General features: G+C 36.7%; 1 protein-coding gene across 1 annotated transcript in view; it reads right to left on the reverse strand.

Annotated features, from left to right (window-relative positions):
• The window catches only part of LOC121638749 (chromodomain Y-like protein 2), a 62449-nt gene that overhangs the window by 7593 nt on the left and 34587 nt on the right, over window positions 1-20269 (reverse strand). The window contains exon 3 of the mRNA XM_041983708.1: window positions 3727-3944. Coding sequence (XP_041839642.1) covers window positions 3727-3944 — 218 coding nt within the window. The remainder of the gene's footprint in view (window positions 1-3726; window positions 3945-20269) is intronic.

Genomic DNA, 20269 nt, shown 5'->3' on the forward strand with positions numbered 1-20269 from the left:
TGTTCATTGTTTAATTAATTTTCTACAATTCAGAGCCAATTCGGAGTCTCAACCACTATATCCATAGTTTTTTTTTCCTGAATCATAGTGAAAAGCCGGAGATCCGGCACGGTGCCGGAATAGGCTACTTTAAGCCCTGTTAAAGCATTTTAACAGTTTTTTTCAAATGTGGTCTAAAACTGTACTATATATTGCAAAGAAATCCTGGTCAACAGTCATGGTAAGAGGAAAGTCACCTGCTTTCAATTTTCAGGTCTTACCTTTGAAGACGTAACAAAAAATACTAATCATTTGGTCCATACCAGGTCTTGAAAAGAGGCAAAAACAAACTCACATGAAGAACAGCAACATGGCATATTACACTGTTATTATTCATTTAGTAAAGTGTGTGGAAAAACTAAGTACACCCAATGATTTAGTAGCTTGTAAATCCATCTTAAGCAACAGTGAAGCTACAGTTTTTGCATGATATTATTTTTGTGGAAGAATTTTGGTCTGCTCTTGTTTGCATTGTTGTTTCAGTTAAAGTTTCTGGATATTTATTTATGCACAGCTCTGTTAAGGCTTGACCACAGGTTTTAAAATCACCCCTCCACCTTCAAATGTTGGTATGAGAGATTGCTGTTTTTTTTGTTTTTTCTTTTAAAACAAAAAACGGCACTTTGGTTTAGGCTTTTTTCAAATACATTTAGATAATTCTTTATAAAATAAAAAATGTTCACTAGTATCTGTCAGAATACTGATGCATAAAAAAATAATGCAAGAATGATTAAACACATTTGGTTATATAATAGGAGAACGCTACAGTGAGTTGGGGACAGGAGGGTGACAGAAAGGCCAGTGGAAAGCTTTGAGGACATTTACACTTAAAGACATGGTTGGAATAAAATGTACTGGGATATTTCTTAGGATTTTTTCAGCCTCAGCCATTTAGCAAGCACATTCACAGACTCTCTTGTTCCTGCAGCATCAAAGACTGAGATACAAGTAAGGAGCTATCCGAGCTGTTTGATAAGCCCACAGCTTACGGGCTTACTGTCACACATGAAAGTACACACACGCACACACAGTTTAGGCCACTTGAGTGCCTGTGAGGTACAGACTTCCTTGCCCATAACAATGTGTCAAAGCCAGAACATCCCTGTACAGAAGATCTGAGACACAGCCTACCTTTTGAGTAGAAGAAAATCCTGCTTGGGGGGGGGGGGGGGTGGCATGAGATTATCTCCAGTCAACCCAGTTATGTTAACCAACCTCTAAGAAATCTGTTAAAGCAGGAAAAATGAGACTTTTTCTCCAAAACTATAATTCCCTGCATGACTAATGCATCCATAGTATAATCAAATGATATAGTTTGTATAAGTCATATGGCGTGTTCCATTATATATGTTGTGTTTGCATAAATACTTTTGTAAAAATATGGCTAGTGTACAACAGTAGAAAGCTGTTGGTTATTCAGTATATCTATGGAAAGTTTAACTATCTTAACCAGCTTGTTGCCAACTACAGTGTGGACATGAGCATCGAAACACAGGCTGGTGCATTTCTGAAGAAGGAACTAGTTCAATAAGTAAATCATCACAGTTTGGGACAATTCAGAGCAGAGAGCCTCTATATGACATCTGGAAATGCAGTTACACACACAGGTGGTCTGTATTTTCCTGTTATTACTACTTCGTACCAATAGATGGGACATCAGCCACCATAGTGTCTATTCTGCCCAGAAGCCAACAGAAGAAAAACTATGAGGGGAAATTTACAACAGCAAAACCTAGCGAACAAACAAATGCTTTGCTTCAAATGCCCATGCATTCACTCACTAGAAGTAGCGTACGTTGGAACACTTCAATAACGCCCTGCTCCTTGGCATGATGCATGATGGCCTATTTATTTTACCAATGTAGTGTACATGACCTATTTACTTCTTTTTGGATTTAGCTTATAACTTGTCTCAGCTGATAACTTTATGCTGAATTGCTTTGTGTATGAAGTGTGGAGTCAACTCTGTTTGGGATGTGTAAATTACCACAGAAGAACTGAGGTGAGCTAAGAAGAATGTCTATACTCACACTGATAAGGGATAACCCATATGTTAAGGGCTACATTAACATTTGCTGCCATGTTTTTCCTAAAACTGAGCAAACTGAATAAACTGTAAACTGTTCACATCACTAGTGTTGCAGATCAACTTGTTTCATGTTAATTGGTAAGTATCAGCGCAGATGGATGCTGGTAGCTACTAAAGCGATGAAATACCTCAATGCCTCGCACTGACCTGCAACAATACTAATACAAGTAAGTTTTTCTTGTATGTGTCACGTCAGGTCACTCTCACCCAACCTTGCATAACAATAAAACATTGATATTTTAACATTAAAATGAAGCACAAAACAATCTTGCATTGAAAAATATGCAGTTTCTTCTAGATTTCCCACCAACTTTTGTAGTTTCAAGCAATCACCAACACTTTACCCAGAAGGCTGAAAAAAAAGATACAGCTTAATAAATGATAAATTAATTTATTAATCTAGAATAGAAATGCCAACATATCTCATCTGATAAAGTTGTGCCACCTTGTGATAATTTTGTTTATGTGATGTTTTTTTTCACTGAAAATAGCTAATAGAAAACTCCATGCTCCTATTATTATTGTTTTTTAATGGAAAACATTTACATTTTAAATACACAAAACTTAATGCTTATCCTTAAATTTGGGAAACTGTGACAAATTGTCATTATGACAGATGTCAGGTCTGACAGCAACTTCTGCAATCAGAACAAACCATGAGATCTGCTTCTTAATGTTGATTTTTCAGAACAAATTTAACTGACAAGAAGTTAGCAGGTGATCAGCAAATCGCTAAGGAGCCAATGAGAATACGCTGCAAAAGCCAGTGAGCATAGCGTGGTGCAGATTATGCCTCCTAAATGCCTGTAGACTAGACACAGTTGGAACATCAGATCCAAACAGAAATACTTCTAAAAATAGTGAAACCCAGCTCAGTGTGTGCAGTGCATTATTTATTTAACAAGAACTTTTTGTTATGTAGGATTGCAGTCTCAGAAAACAAGTTTTAAGAGCTTCTTTCGTACTGTACCTTTTCCACATTTCATAAATCTATAAATGTAAACTGCACATAATTTCTTTTACTCATTCACTGTCACACACATTAAAGAATTAAATAGTCATAAGAAATATAACATATAATGCTTATGGAGCAAGAATTTGAAAGCATCCAGAATTATCTGCAGCTTGCTTGAAGAATAAGTCTATAAGGCTCTTTTCTATGAACTTGCAACAGAATATCTTTTCTGTGTAGCAACAGATGTCATTAAACACTAAATTGAATGCACTTTGCTCCAAATTACTAAACTTGTGAAGCCCTGTTTTTCAGCAGGCATTTTAGTGGAAACTATTACTTTTTCAGAAGTGGTGATGTTAGATTTAAACAGCTGACACTGTCAAACCTGGCAGCTGTCCCATAAAACCACTTTATTTTTGAAACAGTAGTTAGTGGATAGCTCGAAGGCATCTCTACAGCAGTTACTGGGGAAATATAATTTGTTCTTCTCTAACAAAGCTCCATGTGAACAAGACTAGGATAATATCCAATCTAATTTAACAGGTGGTCTTGATGCATTCTTACATACCAGTGAAACACAAAAGGGCCAAACAGACATAAGCTAATGAAAAGGAAAAAGGTTTGTGTACATTCCTGTCCTCACCTCTGGGGTAAGAGCGTTGTTGTCTGTTGTTTGGCTGGAAAGCAGGACATGCGTGAAGCCCTCCTCTTTCCTGACCACAATGTCCCGGAATCGGCAGTTGCTCTCATTCTGTCGCACGTTGTACCTGAGCCTCTTGTCAAACACGTAGCCTTTCTCCTCAGCCAGCTTCCGCTTTACTGAGCTGTGCAGATGCATCTTTCCATTGGCAAATGGGGAGCCTGGCACATGTGAGGGAAGACAAACCAGGTCAATTTGTTTCCAGGACATAATTCTGTAATAATACTGACAGTGATCAAACTATAAAACCTGTTTGTGAGATACAAATAGTTTGATTAAAAAGTTTGTTTTGTGCAAATCATGTATAATAACTGTTTTAAACACTTCATTGAATCTGATGATCAAACAACTACAATAACTAGATTTTCTAAATTACTTCTAGTTGTCTGACATGGCTGGTTGTTTCAATGTAAACAAAATGTGACTTCACATCAAACTTAATGCTCGAAGCAGCTTTGTGATGCATACATCAACCATGAGTGTGCTCATTGCACTGTTGTAGAAGGGCCTTTGTGACCCAGAAAGAACCCTGTGTTCACTCTGGATAAGTTCCAAATATGTCAGGGGATAGAAAAAACTTCTGAAGAAACTTCCCTAAGAAAATAGTCAAGACAACTCTGTAGTTGTCCTTCAGAGGTTTGGACAGAATCCAAATTGAACACCTCTTGAAAAAAGAAAACATCCAACCTGATAGAGCCTAAGAGCATCTGTGAGGTAGGATGATAAAATAAACCCTAAAATCTAGACGCGAAAGCCTGCCACATCTTACCCGAGGCGAATCAACTGAGTACTCAATAAAGGTCTTCAATACTTGGTCATTCCCCCTTTTACATATATAGTTTTAATTAATGACAACTTTTCTATACAGGAAAATGCTTCATCTTTACCACATAAAAAAAGGGTAGAGGAAATAATTTGTTAGTGTACTAAACAAGACATGATCACCAGCAACTGACAGTCAATACAGCACCTCGGCTGTGGACTTTCAACAGGTGTGATGATAACGCTGGAACCAAGAAGTTATGCAATAAACCAGTCTCTTATCAAGGAACATCTAGACCTGCAGCGGGACTAAATAAGATGCATAATTCAGGAGAACCTCAGTTTTTTCACCAGAACCTGTGCTGTTTAGATTTTACATATGTTAATATGACTGATAGTATATAAAAAGTTAAATTTGAAGTATCAGAAAAAAAGCCTCAGTCTATTTTTAAAACCTAAGTAAAATCTAGATGAATAATACAGCAATGAGGCAGGCCCACGAGGTGCTCTGAATATACAGTATTTAGTCGTCTACCAACCAGAAAGTTGGTGGATCGATTCCAGGCTTCTCCTGACTCCATGCCAAAGTGTCCATGGATGAGACACTGAACTTCATGTTGCCTCCCGATGTATCTACTGGCATATCAATGTGTGTGATAGTAGAAAGGACTTAGTATATAACAATAAAATGTTGTGGGCCATGTCCCTGCTCTGGTGTGTGGCTGCGGTGGGTGTGTCTGTTTCCCCGGCAATAAGGATCGTCACCTGCTCCTCATCAGTAATCAGCAGCAGTATTTAGACCAGCCTGGCTTTCCAGTCATCGACAGATTGTTGGTTTACCCAGTAGTAACAGCACTTGACCATTTCGGCATTCTGTATGTCGGTCATTTCCTTCAGCCTGTTTATAATCCTGCCACACCCTCCTCATTCCACTGCTCATCTCCAATCTCTTCCCTCCACCAGCTGATAACAATAAACCTTTTCGCTTATACGCCACTCTGTGGCCGCACTTGGATCCTGGTTTCATCCTCAACACACAACATAAAGTGCTGTATGACAGTGTGTGTGAATGGGTGAATGTGACGTGACGTAAAAGTTCTTCGAGTGGTCAACATGTGTCTAGAAAAGTGCTATTCCATTTACATATTACCATAACAAGGACTAACAATTAACTCAAATAATAAATGGATGAATGAAAGAAAGAGAATAGGTAAAAGATTTCTGGTGTATGACTTTCTAAATTTTTTTATACACCTTGCTTTTAAAAAATAAAAATGTTCTTATAGTCCTAATTAGAGTGTTAACTAAAATAATACACACATTAGCTACACATTAGCTAAACTCTACCTTTTGTCTACAGTGAAAGGAAAGAAAGCCCAGCAGAGTCAACCTAAATATTTGAGGTAATTTTAATTTTAATAAATGTTTTGCATTTACCAGCATGGAAAACTGAACAGCTAGCTTAGTTGCTACTCAAAGGCACAGATGACTTAAACTGTGGCCTCACCCCGACAAGTCTCACATGAAAAGCAGGTAATCTTGTAGTTGTTCTTCTCCACATGAATCATGTGCTTCTCACTTTTAAAAAGCCACATGCTGAGGCTTTTTAACCTCTAGAATGAGACTTTCCACTTAGTTTTAAGACTTTAGAGTGATGATAGTTTCTTTGGTTCTTGCAGCTTTACATGGGTTTGTCTTTGAGCAGGGGGATTGATCTTTTTTTAATATGCCAAGCTGATACATCCCCAAACTTTTCTGACTTGTAGTTGGACATCCGGACATCCTTAAGTGTACACATGGTCACCCTTTTGACTGATTGTTGGTCATTATATATTAATCAGGGGCAAATAGAGCTTGATACAAAGGATATTGTGATTTCCCTTTCTTCTTAGTACTGCATCGCAAACTGCAGACAAATTCTAATTTAACTTATCTTTTATAAATCATAATAAATAAATAATTTATAACTGAGTGCAACATTCTAACTGGAAGTGTTTATGGCCTTATTATACCATAGATAGATACAAATGTGCCTGCAGATAAAGAGGCCTTTGCACTGATCTTTTGACATTTTTACTGAATTTATATTGTCAACATCAAACAACTTTTATTTGTTCATTTATTTTTACCCAATGAATAAATAAAGTGTAGGGCTAAATGTGTGTCTTTCTGTTCAGTGTTTGTTCCTCTAAAAAGCAATAACATAATCAAATATATATCATCACACACGGACACAAAAAAAGAACAAGAAAAACCTGTCTTTAGGCAGAACTGATGTGAGCTTCCAGCTCCCTGCTTTGCATGCATCTTTTCCTACCCAATTCTACCTAAGGCAAAAGAAGTGAACTTTAAATTTTTAAATAGAATATATCCATCTAACTACTTCCTCCATCAAAAATTCAGCTGGGAAAACAATTCATGTACATTCTGCTTAAATGACATAGAAGCAACAGAACACACCTTTAGTGTGAAAAGGCTTCAAGTTTTCTGGCTCAATTTTCTGAGTTGGCTTCAGCAAAAAGATATTTAAATACAACCAATGAACTGGTCTTTTGTGAAAGATGGAATGTTTCTTAAAGACAGTAATTTGGCATTTCTGATTAATAACTTGATTATTTTAGCTGAGCATCACATACACAAATGCAGATGAACCAAAGTTAAGCCCCAGATCTATGGTGGGATAAATTACATGAAAATGTATTTCAAGTCACTACAGCATATGACAAGATGCAAAGCTCAAATTCGGTCAGTATAGATTACCATGTTTTTTACTTTGTATATGATGTTTATACATTTTTTTTGTTCACTGTTCCATATACATCTGATACCTCAAACCCTTGTTTTTTAATCTTCTTCAAACTATGCCTTAAAAAAAAAAAAAAAGCGAGGGGACTTCTGTATTACTCAAAAGTCTTCATTTGTAAATGTTTACTATTTGCAATATAAAAACCCTAACAAAATAATAAAATAATAACTTGAATGCATCGTAAAGGTATGCGTCAAAACTGTGGAGAAAGTGAGGGAGTTGAAACCTCTCACTAGGAAAAGTCTGAATGTCTTGTCTTTGCTGCAGCTCCCTCCTCCGTCTTGCTCTCCTGCTGATGTCTTAAAGACTGGATAAAATAAGTGTGGGGGGTGAAAATACAACACATATCCGATGTATATATATTTGAGGCTGAGATAGAGGAAAATCCAGGACGATTTTGAACATCCGGCCAAACGCATTTTTTTAGCACTTGAAAGTAGGACATGTCTGGGTAAAAGAGGACGATTGGTCAACCTAATGCTGCACTCGGTCTCCTGGTGCAGCACAGGTAAAAAAAAAAAAAAGATAAAAAGAATACTTAGATACTTTTATTGATTCCAAAGCTGGGAAATTAGTTTGCACTCTTAAATCTGTCTATGTAACTTTTATAGCAGTACTTCTCAATCCAGGGGCCTCATGTACAAAGAGTGCGTACGTACAAAAATGTGGCATATGCGCTTTGTCACGACAAAGTTCAGATGTATCAAGAGTGAAAGGACTGTGGAAACGTGTGGTGCTACACGCCAACTTCATGGCTGGCTTACACACGTTTCTTCAGCTGTTGATGCTTTGGCGACACTTAAGGGGTGAAGCTGGGAAACTGTTATAATAAAGAAATGTGAAAACAGTCCTCAGACTGAATAATGTGCACATTGGAGACACGAACAATTAACACTGAAGAGGAATTAACACACCCACATGACTGCAATTACATGAGAGGCTAAAAATGCAAGCACAAAGTGGTGCAAGAAATACCATTAAAACCAATGGCTGCTTTAGCAGTATTAAAAGACATTGTAAAAGGTGCGATACAAAGAGAGTGTGTGCTCAGAGACAGAGAGGATTTACTGGCACGTGATGACAACTGACTCATCAGCCGCTTTAGGTTCCCAAGGGCAATCCTCCTGGAACTGTGTGCAGAGCTGTGGCCGGCCTTGGAGTGCAACACAGCAAGGAGCCATGCGCTGCCTGTGCCCACACTGGGGTTCCTAGCAACGGAGGCATTCCAGAGGGAGCCGGCACACCGAGTGGCACTGTGTCAGTCAACCCTGAGCCAAGCCACGCCAGCCGTGAGGGACAGAATTATTTTTGTTTGTAGCGACAGCCGGTTTTCCTCATGCAACTGGAGCTATCGACTGCACACACACTGCTATAAAAGCGCGACCACATGATGACTTTGTATGTCTACAGATAACATTTTCATTCAATCTATATACATATCATAAGTGATGCACAAATACAGTCAAACAACACTGTGGTGAGGTGGTGACCTTGTTCAACGCATGACTTGTACATTCTGAGCAACAGCATGGTTGGGAACAGACTACAAGCTGGCACTGTGCACGATGGGTGGCTTCTTAATGAGCAAATATATTTGTGTAATTGTCCTAAATTAATCTCTGTGATGTGCATTTAGGGTGTGCCCCAAAATTCTATCCTGTCTTCACAGCATCATTGCTGCTTATTTTTGCTGGTTAAACTACAGCTTAAGATCTTTCTAACAACACACTGATTGTCTCTATGTGCAAAGTACTCTTGTTAATAACCCTGTGCATAAAGTGTCAAATGTCTTAAGCAGCCTCACCTTTGCTAACCTAATTTGCAATTCTGCACTAATTTGCACCATGCAATTAACGAATGGAAACTGCAAATTACTTGAAACTGACCCCAGGCAACCATGGCTACCCACTTAAGATCTGGCTGACGACTTCTCTCACCCACCCTCAGACTGTCCAAGTGCACTTGGTGAGTTATTGAGAGGACAGTCGGTCTGCTGAAGGGTCGGTGGTGCTGCCTGGACAGGAATGATGGTATGCTGCTGTACAGTCCTGAGAAGGTGTGCCGCGCTGTGATGGTGTGCGGCATCCTCCACAATATGGCACAACAGCACGCCATACCGTTGCCAGAGCAGCATATCCCGCCACCAGAGAAATTAGAACCAGGACCCATGCATTTTTTGATTCACCAATATTTGTGAGGACGCCTATCAGTTGATTTAGGCCTATTGCTCTTCTGACTCCAGCACAGCAGGACCAGTCGGGCGGACAGCAGCAGCAGCACAGGAGATGGTGGTTGTGGCGTACTGGTGCTGGAGATGCTGGAGGAATCTCCTGAGTCTGTGGCATGTGGCTGCGACTGTGTGTCCTCTCGTGTTTTTACAATAATAAATTGAGTAATCAAACATGAGTCCAAGTCTTTTATATCCTGCTGATATGCTGGCATGTTTAAATTTACCCTTCATACAGCATTTACACATGAACCTCTATTTTACAAAGCTGTAAGCATGCAACGGTATGAACACATTTGTTGTGAGTTACAAATGCATAAGTATTTATTTTGGAGGTAATCAGAGTCACCCACATGAGCTCCCACCACCCCTGACAGAGTGCTGTCATCCACAGTTGCGGCGACTCTATGTTCAAAACGCGTGAGCCTCTCTTCTCCTGTCCCTCTGCCTCTTTTGGACCCACTTTAGCAATGGGCAGCCATCTTCTGCTTTACATCCACCTTGACGTTGGACCATTTCTTTTTAAACTTCTGCTTGCGTGGGCTTCTCTAACCCCACAACATTGTCAGCCTCACTCACACTCTCCCACTCACTCCTCCTCCATTTGCTGCTGATGCGGGAGAATAGTGTGCCAAATAGCACATTTTTGCGTGTCTACTTCAACGAGTAGCACCTCCACTTCGCTTTCAATGAAATAACTGTTTTTCCCCATCACAATCATTTTCTTGTAATTTTCTGATTGTGAAGAGAAGGGAATCTCAGGTGTGGGCTCATCTGAATATGATTTGCATATTTATATGGGGACGTGGACAGGGAGGAGTCGGGTACTCCCACCACATGCGCTCAGTTGCATGTTGATTGGGATGTACAAAGGAAATGTGCTTGGTTTCATACATATGGATTTTTTGTGGGTGCAACATTTTCTAGATTTGAGTGTATGCCATGTTTCAGTAGAAAATCCACGCAAGTCTTTGTACATGAGGCCCCTGCTCCTCAGGATCCACTGCCCTGCATGTTTTATAGGCAACCCTACTTTAATACACATGAATAAAATGGCTGACTTGTTCACAGGCTTGCAAAGAACTTGATGAGGAAGTTCATTAATCAGAATCAAGTGTGTTGGAGTAGGAAAACATCTAAAACATGAAGGGCCTGGATTGAAAAGCACTGCTCTATAGCATCCAAACTTGATCCTGCATACAACATCTTAAAAGACAGATAAAAATGACTGTGCCTTAGCTGTCCAGAGATGAAGGACCTAACACCAAAGGTAGATCTAGGTTAATGGGACTTTTTTTTATGGTATTAGTGTTTTATGATGAAGAAAAGTTAACATGTGATGTGATATTGGACAGCCAGAAAATGTACAGTGACAGGGTCTAATGCATGTGACAACTTCATTCAAAATCCTGGAAAATTTAAAGGTGCAACATTACTGATAAAATGTCCAGCATCAATGTAATGTAACTTCCATGTTAGCCACAAATAGAGACTACTTTTAAAACCTTAATAATCCAGTAATAAATAAAAAACAGATAGGTAAGAAATTATGTAAAACCGGGTAACACAAATGACACCTAATGAGTTTTCAAATGTAATGTAGCTTGGAACCTTACCTGCTCACAGTCTCTCCCTTTAATTAGCACAATTGTCCTAAAGCTGACTGCATGCTTCCACTTGCGGTGTTGTTTGTTAATGGTAGGAAATATGGGGGATGATAAATTTTGTCCTAGATCTGATCAGCCAACACAGACTCACTCCAATACATGTAACAGCTACTGTATGATTATTGACAGCACATAAACTCAGTAGTGTTACAATAAAGGTTCAACAATTGCAAGATGGCAAAATTTTGTTGCCTATATGTATGATATTTGCCATAGTTGTATGATATATATATATAGATATATATATATATATATATATATATATATATCTATATATATATATATATATATATATATATATATATATATATATATATATATATATATTATTTATTGATTTATTTGATTGATTTGATTGATTTAATTTTTAGACTTAAACATGTAAATTTGTACCTAAAACTAAACTAAAACTTCTACTTCCTCTAGGTGTTTTGTGGATGCTACGATTGTCTAAAATGAGCTCTGTGTCAGTTTGACATGATAAAAAAATGGAGGTATATTGCACATTTTTTTTTTAGATCTTATGGGTATGAAATGTGGAAATTGTAGTTATTATGTAGTCCCTTCGGCACTGTTGATCATAGTAACTCTAACACATTCTGACTGAGAATTGGCTACATTGTTTCAGCATAATTTGGATAAAAATATATGGATTTTCTATCAATTTAGACATAAACATGTTCTTTTTACAGTATCCATGTACAACACCATACAAAATTGCATTCAAGTTCCAAGTAAAAAAAAAGAAGAAAAATAAATCTTTACGGACGAGGCTATAACACATTATATCATGTTTATAACGTTTGTTACAGCCAGCAAGTATTGGTGGTTCTCTATAGCTGATGTATATGAAGTACAACAAAAACAAGACCTGTAACACTTTTTACTTCCTGTAGTGAGTTAGGTGGAGGTGGGGATGCAGTATAAATAAAATACTTAATTTCAGAGGGAAATTGCAGTTGTAGTATTTTTATTATTTTTTTAAATTAAAATAACTAGAAGTACTCAGAGAGTGCAGACCTTTGCCAAAGGGTCACTGAGAAAATTCTGAACCCACCAGATCCAGAATGTCAACATGGTCTGGGTCAAACCATGTCAGATCATAGCATCTATCGTGATTTCATCTTGTATTTCTTTTTTGTTTTGTTTTGTTTTTCCAATGATTCTGGGCATTATCTGAAGAGTTAAAAGCTTTAATAGTAAAATATCCCTATCTTCCCATAAAAGTAAAGTAAAGAATCCTTAAAAAAATTCCTGGATCCAGACAGTGATCTAGATCAACTTCCAAAATGTAATCACTTATTCCTGAAAGTTTAATCAAAATCCATTCATAACTTTTTGAATTATATTGGTAACAAACAGACAGACCGACCAACGGCACATAACAAAACATAATAAAAACATGAACAGAAGCAGAATGAATGAATGCAGAATAAGGCTTGGCTATGCGCTAACAAAAAAAATGAGGACTCAGATGAGGGAGAAATGAGCAGCTCTTCTTACTAAAACAGGACCAAGTTTAGACATCCTTGACAAGATGCAGAGGCAGTATTCATCTTGAGCTGCAACTAGAAGATGACCAGCTGAGGTGTTTTATTCTGTTTTGGACATTGCTGCACTGAATGCATAGGTCCTCCACCGGAGCTGCATCAATGCCAGAATGACCCGGTGTGCGCTAATCAATGAGTCCACGTGCAATACAATAAATTAATATCAGCTGACATCCAGCGCTCTGATTTGTTACTGCAGCATTATATGATGTCTGTTTAATATTTTTTTCGTAATTGACAAAAAATATAAACAAATTTAACACATTATTATATGTTAGCTGATAATTGAATGTTATATGCTAGTATTTGACGTTTTCTATTTGAAATACAAGTCTGAAGTAATCCCACATGCTAACAAATAATGTTTTTATTTATTGAAGCTTTGTCTACATCTAAATGATAAAAAAAAAAAATAAAAATTTAAATTTAAAGTAAAAAAAAAATTGCTTCTGTAAATGTCACTTTTAGCATTTAAAAAAAAAAATGCTGCATCGTGAGGGTCTCAAAATGACCCCCTTTGGCTTTTCTAAGGAGTATTGGAATGTTACTAGTTCTAGTGTTCAAAAAAATTCCTGGATCCCCCCCAAAATTTCATCAAAATTTGTCCATCACTTTACGAGTTATGTTGCTAACAGGCAGACAGACGTATGCCGCCTAGAAGATATTACTTAGTTCTGGAGGGTGATGGCTGGTGGCAGGAATGATAGCCAGTATCTTTCTGTCTTGCATTGGACTTGACGAAGCTTCACACTGAACAATATTTCCATTAGTCCATTATTTTCAGAAGCTTGTGCAGAATTCTTTCCTGGACAGTTTATGGATCTTCTCACATAACCCTGCAAGCTGAATTGTATTAAAAACACTTGAGAAATCAAAGTACACAATCCTCAAAGTGCTGCCTGATGTGCTGAGATGAGAGTGGGCTCTTTTAAGTAGGTAGATGGCGCCTTCATCCCCAAGGCCACTACGATATGCTAGCTGTAATGGATCCTGAAAGGTGTTCACTTGTTTAGTGAGGTGAGCCAGTAACAGGTTCTTAAGGACTTTCATGATGTGAGATGTTAGGGCAACTGGTCTGTAGTCATCTGGTTCAGATGGTTGGGATTTGGTAGGTACTGGGACAAGGCAGGATGTTTTTCACAGTACAGGAACTCTTTTTTTTTTTTACTCAAGCTAGTGCTGAAAATTGATTTTGCTGATTATCTTGATTTTGGAGAGCTTCATCAAAAAAAGTCAACTGTATCTAAAAATGAAAACAGTATGGTCGGACGTACTACAGTTTGCTGCCACCATGCGTCACCTTCTGGAGTGAAAATGAATAAGGTGAGTGGTGTGGTGGGGTCAGTGAGGATTAGCAGATTAGAATCCATAATAACTGTCAGAGTAATAGCTGTTAGGGTGGCTCAATACTGCCCTAAAGCTCTTGCATAAGCAGACATGTGAGGTCCAATTAAGTTATAGTGTGATATTATAAATGAATTGGGAGTTTCAGTGTGGAACTTTAACAGGGATGTTTTTAACTTCACATACTGTTGATCCAGCCTATGACAGGTGACAGAATAATTACAGTTTGGAATAGTCTGTTATGTACTACTGATCTGCAATGTGTGTTTACAGGAAAAAGGCAACAATATGAATATGGATTACCTTTGAATTCTGGTTCTAAATAAATAAATGGATCAGTGTATAAAATAATATAAAATAAAAGAGTATAAATAAAAAAAAAGAGGGCAACATATTGTCCAAATTCTATTGATTGTAGAAGTCATCAAAAAGGTGAACAACTACCTTTCAATTAAAATTTCCTTTTAACTGTATAAACACATTAATCCTGTATACATGTAAAGCAATGCACACCATAATCTAACCAGATTATCTACTCCATCTGGGGCTAAGTATGTAGTTTCTGCCACTTCAGTGCTGAGTTACTGTGCTAAAAAGAATGTGCCCAAGGAATCATATTACCATAGTACGTCATGCCTGACACGTACCATGATGGTGGGATGTGAAAGCCAATAGTCAACCGGACATGAGCAAGCACATAATATACAGACAGGTGAGAAATTCAAGAGAAACCTGAACCTTTTACCCCCTCACTGAAGGGATCTGGTGCCCCTGTTATGCTATGGATGGGATTTTGCAGCTTTGGCTTGGGAATCAAGGGTTAGAGAAAATCAATGGAAAGTTGTTAGTGATCCAAGTTTTATCCTCTGGTGAAACATTTATATTCTAATGGATGTAGTCTCTTTCAGGATGAAAATGCTTTCATCCAGAGGAAACAAAAGAATACCAAGTAATTTGATTAACATGAAATGATGTGAATCCTTTGCTCTGAACAGACTACAACCCAGTTAAACCATTTTGTTAGACAGAGCTGTTAGTCATCATGAAAACACCAAACATCACTGAGGTTGCTCTGGTGGCATATAATAACACTTTACTGTCGGATTATTTCCTTTAATTTGTATCCATCTGAAAATGTCCCTACACATAGATTCTATCAGTTCTGAGATCCAATAACTAGAAAACTTTCTGATACACAGTAGAGAAAACATTTGTTTAAGCCTTTTAAACAGAGATAAAAAGAAGTCCATTTTATTCCAATCCCCATGACAGCTATTCAAGAATAGATTTTCTTTTTATATCTCAGCAAGATGCATATAAAGTGAAAAGTTGCGGGATAGAAACCATTACAATAAGTGACCATGCACCTACCCACTTTACAATGGAATTAGAGGGAGATTTCTGTTCTCTCAAATACTGGAGACTTAATGTGTCAATTCTAACCGATAATGTAGTGGTTCAAGAAATTAAACAATGCATTAAGCAATATATTGAAAATAATGATAATGGAGAAGTCAACTTAACAACATTGTGGGAATGTGGCAAAGCAGTAATTAGAGGGAAAATTATTGAAATAACATCTCGAATTAAAAAATCAAGAGAGCGTCGTCAGAGACAGTTAGAGAATGAAATAAAAAAACTGGAAATAGAACATGCTAAAACTTTTAAAAAATCTAGTTTGTTAGAATTGAAAGATAAACGATATGAATTAGATCAGTTGTTATCATGTAAAGCAGAATATGCTCTAAGATCGATGAATCAAATGTATTATGAAAAAGGTAATAGAGCAAATAAATTATTAGCATTTCAAATAAAAAGGAAACAGTCAGAGCGGTCAATAATAAAAATCAGACATCCTGTTACTAAGGAAATCAAGATGAGACCTAAAGAGATTGCAGAATCATTTGCGGAGTATTATAAAATTTTATATGATGATAAAGACAAGGATTATTTAGAGAGAGAAATGAAAACATTTATGAAGAATATTAATTTACCGACACTGACTACGGAGCAAGCATTGGAAATGACAAGACCAATTACCTTAACAGAAATATTAGACACAATCAGAAATTTAGGAAATAATAAAAGTCCAGGAACTGATGGGTTCCCTGGGGAATTTTATAAATGTTTTATTGAAGACATTGCACCCATATTAGAAAGAGTATTTAACTATGTTTGGGAGTCGGGTAGTGTACCAAAATCATGGTCAGAAGCTCTTATTTCTGTGTTACATAAGGAGGGCAAAGATCCTGTCCAATGTGAAAGTTATCGTCCGGTAAGCTTACTCTGTAATGACCTAAAGATATTAACAAACATAATGGCGAATAGAATGAAGAAACATGTATCAAAATTAATTAAACCGGACCAAACAGGATTTATACCGGGAAGGCAGGGTACTAATAACATTAGAAAAGCTTTAAATCTTATATCATGTGCCAAAACAAGCGCAAGTACAAATGTACTTTTGAGTTTAGATGCTCAAAAGGCATTTGACTGCGTGAAATGGAAATATTTGTATCATGTATTGTCTGTGTTTGGTTTTCATCCAAATTTTATAAACTGGATCAAACTTGTATATAAAGAACCGCAATCAAGAATAAGAGTAAATGGATGCTGTTCTGACTTCTTTTCTTTAAAAAGAGGTGTAAGACAAGGTGATTGTTTAAGCCCATTATTATTTGCTTTAAGTATAGAACCTCTAGCGGAATACATAAGGCAAGACACAAATATCAAGGGAATCTTAGATGAAGGGGGAATAGAAACAAAAATCTCGCTGTTTGCTGATGATATTCTCTTGTTTTTAAGAGATCCAGCCTCAACGCTGCCAACACTAAATATTATTTTGAAAGAATATGGGAATATTTCGGGTTATGTGAACAATGAATCTAAATCAGTAGCTATGGTTATTTCAGGTAATTGTCCATCTGATATAAAAGAAAAGGTGAAATTTAGATGGACAGAAGAGGGATTTAGATATTTGGGCATTTTTATTACACCAGAACCATCATGTTTATTTGAAGCTAATTATATAAAGGTTATAGATGAAATTAGAAATGATATGATAAAATGGGAGATACTCCCCTTGACATTAATGGGACGAATAGAGGTAATAAGGATGAATGTTTTGCCAAGGTTATTGTTCATGTTCCAGTCCCTCCCTATCCTGCTTTCCAAAGAAACTTTTATCAAAATAGACAAAATTATATCCAAATTTATATGGAGAAACAAAAAACCAAGAATAAGGTATACATTACTTCAGAGCCCTAAAGAAAAGGGAGGTTTAAACTTACCTAATATTAAAAAATACTATTGGGCGTCACATCTAAAGGTAGTGAAAATTTGGATGGAGAGCAATGAGGAGACAGGATGGAGGGAAATTGAGCAAAATTCATGCCCAAAGATATCTTTAGAATCTTTGCCATTTATAACAAAAGAAATTCAAAATAAAATAAAAATTACAAATGAATGGGTTAAAATAACATTGAAAATATGGAGGACAGTGAAAAGAAAATTAAATATGTCTGGTTCAATCAGCAGGGCTACTAAAATAGTTTTAAATCCAGATTTTATACCCTCAATGGAGGGGGTATATGGGAAATGGGAAGAGAAAGGACTATTATACATTGGACAACTTTTTGAAAATGAACAGATGAAATCCTTTGAGCAATTGAAAAATGAATTTAATTTAACTGCACAAGATTTCTACAAATTTTTACAAATTAGAAATTACCTTAATAAACACAAGGAATGGGAAAATATCCATAAGAAACCAAATGAATTAGAAGAATTGTTAATGAAAAATTTAGGTACTAACAAAAAGGTAATTTCAAAATTGTATAAAGCCCTGCAGATGGAAACAGACAACAACTGGGATATAAGGAATAAATGGGAGAAGGAAAGAAATATAACAATAAAGGAAGAAAGATGGGAGAAATCCTTTAAAGATGGATATAAGATATTGAATAGTATTTCATGGCAAGAATTTGAATGGAAATCTAAAATGCAATACTTTATTGTACCATTAAATAAATCTAAATATAGTAAAAGGTCCGACAAGTGCTGGAGGGGCTGTGGCCAGACAGGAGACTATATACATATATTCTGGGATTGTCCCAGACTTAAAGAATATTGGGAGAATATAAAGAGAGAAATCGAAAGGATTTGTAAGGAAAAAATAAATTTAGAGTTGCAAACATTTTTGCTGGGTATAATACCAAAAACGGTGTCTAGTAAAAATAAGAAAATCGTTCAAATTCTTATCACAATAGCAAAAAAAGCTATAACAGTCTCCTGGCTAAAGCCACAACCTCCTAACAGGGACCTTTGGTGGGAAAGGGTTAAAGATGTAGTGGGAATGGAAAATGTAACAGCAAAGCTACGGTTTAGAGTTAAGAAATTTCAAGAGATATGGGCACCTGTACTCAAAGAGATGGATAAATTATAACTACCCTTAAATTTTTTTTTTTTTTTTTTTTTTTTTTTTTTATAAATTTGAAAAAAGAATATTATTAGGATTTTTAGTTAAGGGAATTATTAGGTAAGGTTTGGTTAATTGTATGATCACATTGTATGAACTGTATGTATTGTATGAATTGTCTTCTTTAAAAGAAAAATAAAGATTAGGAAAAAAAAAGAAGTCCATAATTCCACTACTGACACTATACAGTAAAGGCTGTTATTAAAATACTAAAAAAAACAAAGCTTCTATTCTAATTAGGATTTTATATTTAACAAGTCAAGATGACATGTTCAAAACATAAGTAATGATTAACTCTAGTGGTTCAGACCCTGGACTGTGACCCAAGAGTCATATTCAATGGTGTTATCAGTTCTCCTGCAGTAAAGAACCTTAATAGGAGCTTTTACAAGATATATCAAACCATATTGCTCTGCCATGTCAACGTATTCCACTGTGGAATGGTTGTGGAATAGTTCCAATTAAAAATATTGTGTAATGGGTGCTGCAGATTCATTGGATTTCTGCACATCTATACAAGTATAATTTATACACTGTAGCTGGATTTTCACCTCATTCAGAGTCAGCTCAGGAAAACTATGTATGTAAACCATTGTGCTGACAAATTTTCCAAAAGCTATATGAAGGTAAACGTTACAACTAAGGAAATTAATTTTAAAGTGTGGGTAAAGAGCTGTCTCCAAATTAGTGCAGAAGCTTAACTCAAGACAGGGATGGGCAACTCTAGTCCTTGAAGGCCACCATCCTGCAGGTTTATAGGGCCCTATAACATCCATTTGTATTGTTTTCCAGATTCCTATTTATTTTTTCACAACAATGTGTTTTTCCCCCTTAATTGTGTGTGTGTGGGGTGGGTTGGGGGTGGGGGATTATTTTTAATATCCTGCAGTCTCTCCTAAAATAGTTTTGTGAACATTTGACTAAAATTCTTTTCCCCGACAAAGCTTCTCTTTTGTAAGGCGTCACCAAAAATGTGGCAGCTTTTTCAGTTTTTTCTAGAACCACTTAGGGTAGAGTTTCTAAATTTCTTGAACAACTTTGGTGTTTCTGTTGGTCTCTTGGCTGTTGCTGACTTTCATAGTAGAATCATGATTTGAGGCTACTTCCATACACTGAAGCCAGGATACCTTTAAATTATAGAGGGAGGATTCAATTTAAATCATATCAGGACATTTTACAGCTGAACGTCAGGGCAGTAGCTGCTAACCTGAAACAGAAAAACCTGATGAAGAAGAATTTAGAAAACGAATGGAAAGTTAAAACAGAGCCTTGACATTAACTAAACTGAGATGCTGATCTGGATAAGACTGTTGTGTGAGAGGAATAATTTTAATTTTTCTATTCAGTATGTTTCAAGTTTCCCAAGATGCAATTATGAAGGTAATTACTGGGGGTGGGAATCTTTAGGCACATCGCAATTCGATAAGATTACGATTCTCAATGCATCTTTGCTCCTGTGTGTCAACATGACCACAACTGCTTTCCAAGTGGAAACGTTTAACATGGTTTCTCATGTTTGTTGTGACAAACAACAAAGAAGAAAACTCCTTCATCTATTAGTAAACACAGGGCAATGTCTGTTTCCACCACATAAGAGCAACACATGGAGCTGAATCAGATCCTAGTAGCCTTGGGTTGATCATTTTTCCATCA

Source organism: Melanotaenia boesemani, chromosome 1 (assembly GCF_017639745.1).
Source record: "Melanotaenia boesemani isolate fMelBoe1 chromosome 1, fMelBoe1.pri, whole genome shotgun sequence".
NCBI classification, from domain to species: Eukaryota; Metazoa; Chordata; class Actinopteri; order Atheriniformes; family Melanotaeniidae; genus Melanotaenia; species Melanotaenia boesemani.